Raw genomic sequence first — 10000 nt, forward strand, 5'->3', positions numbered from 1 at the left:
TCTGAAATTTGCTTCCTCAGTTTTGCTCTGGACGTTTGAGGCTGATGATGAGCTGGAATCCCACTAATCAGCGCTGCGTAATAAGAGTGGCAGACTTGCTGATCAGGCTTTGAACACTGTATGACATTCAATCCTCCCTCCCTCAACACTCATCCCTCTCTCCCTCAACATTCAACCATCTCTCCCTCCCTCAACACTCAACCCTCCCCCCCAACATTCAACCATCTCTCCCTCCCTCAACACTCATTCCTCTCTCCCTCAACATTCAACCATCTCTCCCTCAACCCTCCCTCCCTCCATCAACATTCAACCCTCTCTCCCTTCCTCAACACTCAACCCTCCCTCAACACTCAATCCTCCCTCAACATTCAACCATCTCTCCCTCCCTCAACACTCAACCCTCCCTCCCTCAACATTCAACCATCTCTCCCTCCCTCAACACTCAACCCTCCCTCAACATTCAACCCTATCTCCCTCCCTCAACATTCAACCCTATCTCCCTTCCTCAACACTCAATCCTCCCTCAACACTCAACCCTCCCTCCCTCCCTCAACACTCAATCCTCCCTCAACATTCAACCATCTCTCCCTCCCTCAACATTCAACCATCTCTCCCTCCCTCAACACTCAACCCTCAATCCTCCCTCCCCCAAACACTCACTCAGTCCTCCCTGAGGTGAGTGTAAAGTTTTGTAATGTTAGCAATGTTAGTAGCTTCAGTACACAACTGGATATGCAAAACTTCATGTTTACAACATCAAAGCGCACACACACACACACACACACACACACACACACACACACACACACACACACACTGGAGTAACTGCAGACAGTCCGTGAGGCAGGTATAAGACTCTCAGACGGCCGGTTCGTCCTCTCGGACCAAAGGAAAGAGGCGGTGGGGGGGGGGGCAAGGTGGAAGAGTGAGAGTGGCAGGATGAGGCCTGAGGAAAGAGAGTGTGTGAAGAATAGCAATGGCATCCTCTCTAGTCATCCCTCTCTCGCTCTCTCGCGCACGCTTTCTCTCTTTCCTGACTCACAACCATAATAACACTGTCTGTCTCTTGTCTTTCTTTTTTTTCCATTTTCTCTCATGCACACACAAAAGCGTGACCCTGGTAGCCTCTGAAGAGCAAGAAGACAGAGGGAGAGCGCGAGAGGGAGAGCGCGAGAGAGCAGGGGAGAGAGAGAGAGAGAGAGCAAAAGAAACAAAAAGCCAACAGGGTGTTATGAGGAGAGGCAGCGAGGAGGAAAAGAAAGAGGGGGGATGGGTGCAGGGGGGGAAATGAAAGTCTAATGGTCTAAATCTGAGAAATGTCGTAGCGGCCCTGGAGGATTTGGCCAGCACTGCACAGGATATGAGAGGGGGGGGGGGTGTGGGGGTAGATGGAGGGAGAGCAGAGCAGGGGGAGGGTTTCATTCAGAGGATCCATCATCATCTCCTCTCCCTGACCATCAGGTTGAGATTTGTGGACGTCGTTCTTTGACACCAGAGTGAAGAAGAAGAAAGCAATGGACTTCCTCAAACCCTCAGTTTCCTTTTTTAACTGCAGAGTCTCAGAAGGCAGAATTTCTGGGACTGGAGAGCTGCGGGTTCTGAGCTCCAAACCGGACCACCAGTGAACCCACATCTCATCCTTGTTTAGTGTAAATAACTCTGGGAGTGTCCGGATCTTCTGGTTTCACACGAGCAGCTAAAACCCAGTCAGCCATAACATTAGTACCGCTGCCTAATATTATGTAGGTGCCCCTCATGCCGCCACAGCAGGCCTCTGAAGACGTTGTTTGGGTATCCTCAATGAGCCTCGGTCGCCCATGATCCGAGACCGAAAGGATTGTCCTTCTTCGGAGCACTTTTGGTAGATACTGACCACTGCATACCAGGATAACTCCACTAGACCTGCCTGATGTTCTGACCCGGTCGTCTAGAACATCACAGTTGGGTTCTCGCCAAAGAGGCTCCGATTCTTAAGCTTGCCCATTTTTCCTGCTTCTGCCAGTCTACAGTGGTACTAATGTAATGGCTGATCGGCATGGTTCTTCTATGGAATCGTTTAAAGAACCCTTAGTAGGAGCCTAGTCCGTGGGTCCTCCAGGACTTCCAGATTTAGGAACCAAGAGTTCCAGAGTTGGTTTTCAAAATCGGGTCCGTGGTGTAGTACCATTTCCAGGTGGTTGCCTCTGTGTTGCTAAGCAGTACTCAGTAAAAAGTCAAGGCCTGTGGCTGTGGTCACTCAGGAGGTTGCTTAGTGGTTGCTCTGGTATCTCACATGGTTGCAACAAGGGGTGTATGGTAAAGGTACCCTCTGCTTCTCCTGATGTTGGGGGGCTTTACCCCCCCTCCCCCACCCGCCCCCAAGACTGGCTGACGCTTGCGGCCCTCTGGAGTGTCCCGTTCTGTCGGTCAGTGCTGAGCACTAAAGCAGACGAATTGCCCAATTAGAAGGGGTGTCTGGGTGGTGTGGGACACTGAGTGTGTGTATAGGGTATTTCTGTCCGCCCCCCCCCTCCCCCCCCCTCTCCTTTCTCAGTGCCTCTAAAGGAGCTCTCCTAATCCCCCACGTCCTGCCAAACAGCCGGCCAGGAAAGAGGAAATTGGGGCTTATGAGTCGCATTTACACCCTCAGGTTCCCTTCGCACGCGCTGCATTCATCTGTCTCTCTCTCTCTCTCTCTCTCTCGTGCTCATCATGGCATCCAACCCACAGGTAGCACTTCCTTTATAAGTGCCAATCCGCGCTGAGAAGTTTACCGAAGGACACGTTTCAAGAACCCCGGGTTCGATCGAGGGCCCGTATTGTATTCCAGCCCTGGGCAAGAAAGGGTTAAGCTGTGTGTGTGAGTGAGTGGTGTTTGGTAGGAACCCACACACCGTCAGCGGATGTTTAGGTTTGGTCTGGAATTGATGGCGACCTCTGTGCGGCTGTTAAACTGAGCTGAGTGCTGGCCTTCAGATTGCATTGCAAGTGGCAATATTCGGGGGTCCAAGCACTGAGCTCCCATTATCATTCCAGCACGGAGCCCCATGAGAGAGAAGAAGGGCTGCACGCAGCCTGGTGCTCGAGCCAGTGTCTGGATGTAGGAATGGCGGTTGCCTTTGGTCGAACGGAAGCATTTCGGGCATTGTTCTGCAAGCCTTGTAGAAGAGAATGCTTCTCTTTCATATTACAGATTAGGCCACATTCTCGGCAGGCGTCGTTTAAGGGCCTCCCATTCCTCCTCTCTCAAACGTGGAGGCCATCCTGTACAACCTCCTAGTTGGAGGAGCTTCTGTGTAATATATTGTATAATGATTTTAACATGAAAGCTGTGGGGCTCTGGGGGACACTCTGGGGGGCACTCTGGGGGACACTCTGGGGGGCACTCTGGGACGGATATACAGCCGTTTTCGTGACGTCACAGACTGCGGTTTAGTTTCTGTGCAGCTTAAGCGTAGAGCGCAGGGAAGACGACGGAGGGGTGGTTCTGATAGGTGGGCTGTTGTGTGGTAATGAGATGGAGGGACAGGTGTAAGGGTGGGTGGGGAGGGGGGTGTGATGGTGGCTAATGAACTGGAATAAGTGCTTTGCTAAGGTGGCTCTAGTGTGTGTTGTTAGTTGGAGTGTGTTGGCGGTTGGTGTGTCTCCCCACAGTGGCTGCAGGGTGTATACACACACACACACGCCTCAGGCATTTCCCACAGCTACACACACACACACACACACTGCAGTCCACATCACACGTTCTTCACACTTTATACATTTCTTACTTTCTTTTCTCTTTTTTTTTCTTTTCTTCTGTTCTCTCTGTCTGCTGATTGCTATAGGTGTGTGTGTGTGTGTGTGTGTGGCTGTATCTAGGTCATGTTTCTGTGTGGTAGAGTGGAGCCGTGTCTCTGTGGAGTACAGTGTAGAGTGCTGATTAAGGAGGCAGCTCTCTCTCTCTCTGGACCTTTCTGTCTTTCTTTTATACTTTCTTTCTACACCTCTCTCTCTCTCTCTCTCTCTCTCTCTCTCTCTCTCACTCCCTCTCTACGTCTTTCTCTCTCTCTCTCCCCGTCTCCTCTCTCGCTCTCTCTTTTTACACGTCTCTCTCTCTTGCTCTCTCACACACACACTCTCTCTCTCTCTGTCTCCTCTCTCTCTCTCTCTTTCTAGACGTCTCTCTACGTCTTTCTGTCTCTCTTTCTCTCTACACGTCTCTCTCGCTCTCTCTCCCTCTCTCTCCCTCTACATTTCTCCCTCTTATTCTTTGTTCTCTCCCTCCTGTCACTCGCTCAGTCACTCACTCACTCGTTTCATCGGCACGACTAGCAAGTACAGTGTTTCCAAAGCATTACAGTAACTATAGTAACCACTACAGCCGTGACCAATGAACACATACGTAATGATGCATTAATAATTAGTGCTGTAACAGTGTGTAGGGTTAAGGTCAGTGGTGTAACAATGTGGAGTGTGTTACAGGTCACTGGTGTTACGGTCAGAGGTGTAACAGTGTGGAGGGTTACGGTCAGAGGTGTAACAGTGTGGAGGGTTACGGTCAGTGGTGTTACGGTCAGTGGTGTATTTGTGTGGAGTGTGTTACAGGTCACTGGTGTTATGGTCAGTGGTGTAGCCATGTGAAGGGTTACGGTCATTGATGTAACAGTGTGAAGGGTTACGGTCAGTGGTGTTACGGTCAGTGGTGTATTTGTGTGGAGTGTGTTACAGGTCACTGGTGTTACGGTCAGAGGTGTAACAGTGTGGAGGGTTACGGTCAGAGGTGTAACAGTGTGGAGGGTTACGGTCAGTGGTGTTACGGTCAGTGGTGTATTTGTGTGGAGTGTGTTACAGGTCACTGGTGTTATGGTCAGTGGTGTAGCCATGTGAAGGGTTACGGTCATTGATGTAACAGTTTGACCACCCCTCCCCTCCCCTCTCCACCACACACTCGCATGCACACACACGCACCACCTCACCCCACGGCTTGGATTAATCAAACCCAATCAAACATAATCGCCTGTTTAATTGGGATTCTAATGGTCTCTTGATTGCTCAATTAGACTCCAGGGACGAGAGGCGCATAGAGACGGTTGCTAGGGCTTCTCTCCCGTCCACGCACATTCTGTCACTCGGCAGCAGGTCTTCGCGCCCCGTCCTCTTCTGTACACAAACATACACACACATACACATGCCCCCACGTCTGCCAGCACCTACATAGGAAATATGACCCATAGGCATATGTTCTTAAGACCTATATATAATATGACCCATATGTATGTGTTACTTACATGCAAGTCCCTATATATAACTATATATATGACTTTAGTCTTACTTTATGTATTACCTCTATGTTAAACCCTATATGTAATATGATCCATAGGGTTTGCATATATGAGCACCTATATATAATTTGACCCATATGTATTAACAATACAGTATGTGTAAGGTGCGATGTGACTTGTAGGTATGGCTTATGTAGGATCCTATGTAATATGACCCATAATTATTACTTATAAGCAAGTCCCTATATGTAATATGACACATATGTATTACCCTTTACATAGCCCTATAGGTAGGGCCCTATATGTATTACTTTGTGTTCAGCCCTATATGCAAGCACCTATATATAATATGACCCATATGTATTACTTCTGTGTCAAGTCCTATATATAAATTGAACTGTATGTATTACTGATACAGTATGTAAGGCCCTATGTGTAATATGACTTGTATGGCTATGGCTGATGTACGCTCCTATATATAATATGACCTATATGTATTACTTCTGTGTTCAGCCCTATATGTAAGTCCCTATATATAATATTAGCCATGTGTATTACTTTTATTTCAAGCCCTATATGGAGGTCCCTATATATAATATGACCCTATATGTATTATTTTGTGTTCAGCTCTATATGTAATAGGGTTTGCACATATAAGCACCTATATATAATATGACCCATATGGATTACTTCTATGCAAGTCCCTATATATAATGTTAGCCATATGTATTATGTACGTGTAAGCAGAACCCAGTCCTCTCTCCCTCTCCTCGGCCCATAACCTGAGCCGGTGGAGCAGCAGAGCCGTGGCCGGTTGGATGTCGGATCCCCCGTCCGTGCCCAGCCTCCGATTCTCGTTTCTGTCCTCTGAAAGGCGGCGTGTATTTCGTCTCTGGTGCATCTCCGAGATCAGCGCAGGCTCTCCGTACGTCCTGCGATTTGTATTCCGAAAGCTGCCGCTTTGCAGCGCGTTTGATCAGCGGAGAAAGAATAAAATCATCCATCTTGTGTGGCATATTGTAGAGGGGGATGAAAAGGAGGGGTGGGGAGGGGGAGGGGGGGTATTGACCTCATTTTTTGCGTACATCTCTAGCTTTCGCTCGCGCTCTCGCGCTCCGTCTGTCTCTCGCTCTCGTTTCAATTCCTGGCTGTTTGCAGAATTTCCTTTCATCGTGGCTTATAAGGTGAGCGGAGCCGCCGCCGCTGCTGTGGCTGACCACAGATACACTCAATCAGGGTATAAAAAAAAAATCCCATCACTGATCTGCTTTGGTGTCCCGCCATTATTTCCTTTGTAATTCGGAAATCCACACAAATCCGACGGTTTATTTAAAAAATACTTTGTACATCTGTACTTTGATTAAATGATCACATTTGGCGCTTTGGCTGTATTTGGGTTGCATTAGTATCAGAAACGCTTACCGTTAAATACCCCCCCCCCTCACCTCGTGACACTCACACACACACACACACACAACCTCCCTGCCCTTGTAATACTGCAGCAGAGGGAGGGCGGAAAAGCGGACGTATTGCTTTACCGTAATGCGGCGGCGCTTTTAGCTGCTAAAGAGAAAAGCCCTTTCCTATTATGTCTGCTCCGTCGCCCCCAGGCGCACCGCTGACCTCGAATCCGGGACGTCCCGGTTCGGACCGGCCCTCTCCTCTCCTCGCCCCCTTCCCAGACGCCCAGCCAGTCCTGCCAATGTCTGTGTCCTTCCTGCAATGACTGTCAGAACGAACAGCACACCCCCCCCTCCCAACCACCCACCCCCCCCCTTCAAAGAAGCGCGCCCACGCCAAACGACTCTCGCATCTGTAATTAGAGATCGAGCGTTAATTAAGGTAATTAAATACTTCATGCAGAATCACCTATAATTAGATGTTGGGTCGTTAGTGTAATTAACGCACTGGCGCGACTTCTGCGCGTGGACCCAGACGCTTTAACACAAGCGAAACGTGGCGTCTAACACACACACACACACACACTAGGGAGTGTGACTGGCACCTCTGGACTTGTTGTGGCTCTTGTCGCTGTTGCCAGTCATTTCAGGGGTGTGTGTGTGTGTGTGTGTGTGTGTGTGCACGCGCTCTCAATTGCATCTAATGCTGAAAGTGGACCACAGGCCGAGTTCAACTCAATTAGCCTAGGTAAACAAGCTGCATTACATGGCCTGAAGTTTGTGGACGCCTGCTCATCCAGCCGCATTATAATGCGGTACATTATAATGAGACCTCGGCCTGCGGTAAAAAGTGGTCCGGGTTGAGAGGGGTCACAGTTGGCCTCCCTCTGTTCCCACATCACTTCAGTGGGATGCTGGCCGGCACGGGCGTCTTCTTGAGCGGTGGGCCCTGTTGGTCGCCTGGTGACGTTGCGTCCGTGGCCAGTCCTCACCCTTCCAGTCCGGGACCAGTGTTACACCCGGGTCCTCCTGCAGTGATGGTCTGGTGGTCACTTTTTACGAAGCTTGATGTGGTGGGCTCACAGTGTGGAGGTCTGTACCAGTAGAGTAAAGGAGTCGTGTAGAACACAGTGGGACCGGAGTGTCTTCAAAAAGCGAGCGTCCTCAGTGTGTGTCCTGCCAGGTGAGCCCAGTCGCTGGGAGCGGCACTTTGGCGGGGTGAGTGGGTGAATCAAAGGGGGGGGGGTAAATATTATATCAGATTAGTGTGTATTAAGCAGAGCCTAAAGAGTATATTAATGTAATCCCTCTGTTTTACCGCAAGCTGGTCCGAGAGGCTTAAGCAGGACTCCCGAGCTCACAGCCCACTGGATTAGGGTGAAACTGAGAGGGCTTAATGGGCCTGTTGAGGTGTGTGTGTGTGTGCGCGAACGGCAGTGTGTATTCACTGAGGGTCAGCGCCACTCGCACCAAACTTCCTTTTACTTACTTGCGCGCGCACACACACACACACACACACACACACACACAAGGATCTGCACTTAATCTGCATTCATTTATTTGAGCCAAAGATGAACCGGGTCCAATCCCGCCTCTGATAATGTGCCAGATCCATTCTTACGTGTGCCTTCAGTGACTGCAGCAACAGCTGTTTGGCCAGTGCTTGCAGTGTGTGTGTGTGTGTGTGTGTGTGTGTGTGTGTGTGTGTGCGCGCGCGTGCGCGCGCGTGTGTGTGTCCTCGTTCGTCAACACTGGTCATGCTTTGTTGTGAAAATATCGACATAAAGTATCACGATATCATGTTTGTAATACTGATCGATTATTTGGACATATATTGACAAAAGTATTGGGACACCTGCTTATTTGTTGTTTCTTCTGAAATCAAGGGTATTAAAACAGCCGATCCTGCTTTTTTTTTTTTTTGGAGGAACGGTGTCTACTGTCCAGAGAAGAAGAAGGCTTTCTGCTAAATTTTAGATGAGCATTGCTGTGAGGATTTGATTGCATTCAGCAACAATAACATTAGTGAGGTCAGGATGTTAGATGATGATGATCACCACCCCACCTCATCATCCCCAACTCCCCTTTCCTAAACGTACTGGATGGAGCACCACCACCACCATTCCAGAGAACACAGTTCTTCCACTGCTTCACAGCTCAATGCTGGGGGGCTTTATACCCACCTCTATAGCCCACACCTGGCATTAGGCAGCATGGAGCCAATAGGTTCATCAGTGTTTATCTGCTCCAGAGAGTCCTATTCTATTGGCAGTACTTCTTCTCTACAGGGACTAGACAAGCTGTATGTGTGCATTTAAAGTAGCCGAATGCATTCATTAGAAGGGGTGTCCACAAACATTTGGACACGTCTTTGAGCTCCTATATGGGATTCGGCTCGTCCACTGTTCGCTGACCTTACCCTTGCTTTTGCTCTCTCCGCAGGGCCGATGAGATCGAGATGGTCATGACCGACCTGGAGCGAGCCAATCAGGTAAGAGCCCGCCTCACTTCTGCCCTGACCCGTTAGAAAGGGAGAGTCCTCCCGCCGTGCTGGACGGAGTTCATATCCTGAATGTACACCGACAGCTGTTCTCCGGCCCGACGCCAAACACGCTGATGTCACTTCTGCTATCAAAAGCTTAGCGAGGAGAGCCGGAACAATGCTGGCTTCCACTGGGATGAGAAGTAGAAATATATATATACACAAATATTCCTAAATTTCAGACTGACTTTCTAGAAGTACATTTATATTTATATTCTTCTTAATCATTTTTTATTTTTGTTATTAAGAGGAATATAAATAAGAATTTACTTCTAGAAAGTCTGTATGAAATTTGTCTAAAATTATTTTTTAAACAAAAAATAAAATCATTTCTTATATTACAAAAAAAAACATTTAGCTGTTTTTTATTTTACAAAATCAATATTTTTTGTTTTTATTTACTCCCTCATTTAAAGACATGAGTTATGCATTATGACTGTTTGGAAAATTATAATCTGAGGTGATCGTTCCTGCAAATGCAGATCTCTAAATCAACACTTTTATTTTAAATTTAGATTATTATTATTTTTTAAATTGCTTTTATTAAGAAGAATGGCCATTAAATATGATTAATTTCATTCTAAAATGTCTGTATAAAGTTTTTCTAAAATGATATTCAATGAAATTAACTTTTTTTTCCAAAATAAAGGCCTTTTAAAATAAAAACTAATTTTGTAACCTTACTTTACAAATTACAGGTATTTTTATTTTCCAAAATAAAGGCCATTAGAAAATCCAGGTTTTTTTTTTTTCATTTTACTAAACATTGTTTATTGTTTTTTGTTTGTTTGTTTGTTTGTTTTTTACTGATTAAA

At 47.6% G+C, this 10000-nt stretch overlaps 1 protein-coding gene across 1 annotated transcript in view; it reads left to right on the forward strand.

The window, feature by feature from the left end:
* The window catches only part of cux1b (cut-like homeobox 1b), a 171508-nt gene that overhangs the window by 109065 nt on the left and 52443 nt on the right, over window positions 1–10000 (forward strand). The window contains exon 9 of the mRNA XM_072668403.1: window positions 9086–9134. Within this exon, the coding sequence (XP_072524504.1) occupies window positions 9086–9134 (49 nt within the window). The remainder of the gene's footprint in view (window positions 1–9085; window positions 9135–10000) is intronic.

Source organism: Salminus brasiliensis, chromosome 23 (genome assembly GCF_030463535.1).
Source record: "Salminus brasiliensis chromosome 23, fSalBra1.hap2, whole genome shotgun sequence".
Lineage (NCBI taxonomy): Eukaryota > Metazoa > Chordata > Actinopteri > Characiformes > Bryconidae > Salminus > Salminus brasiliensis.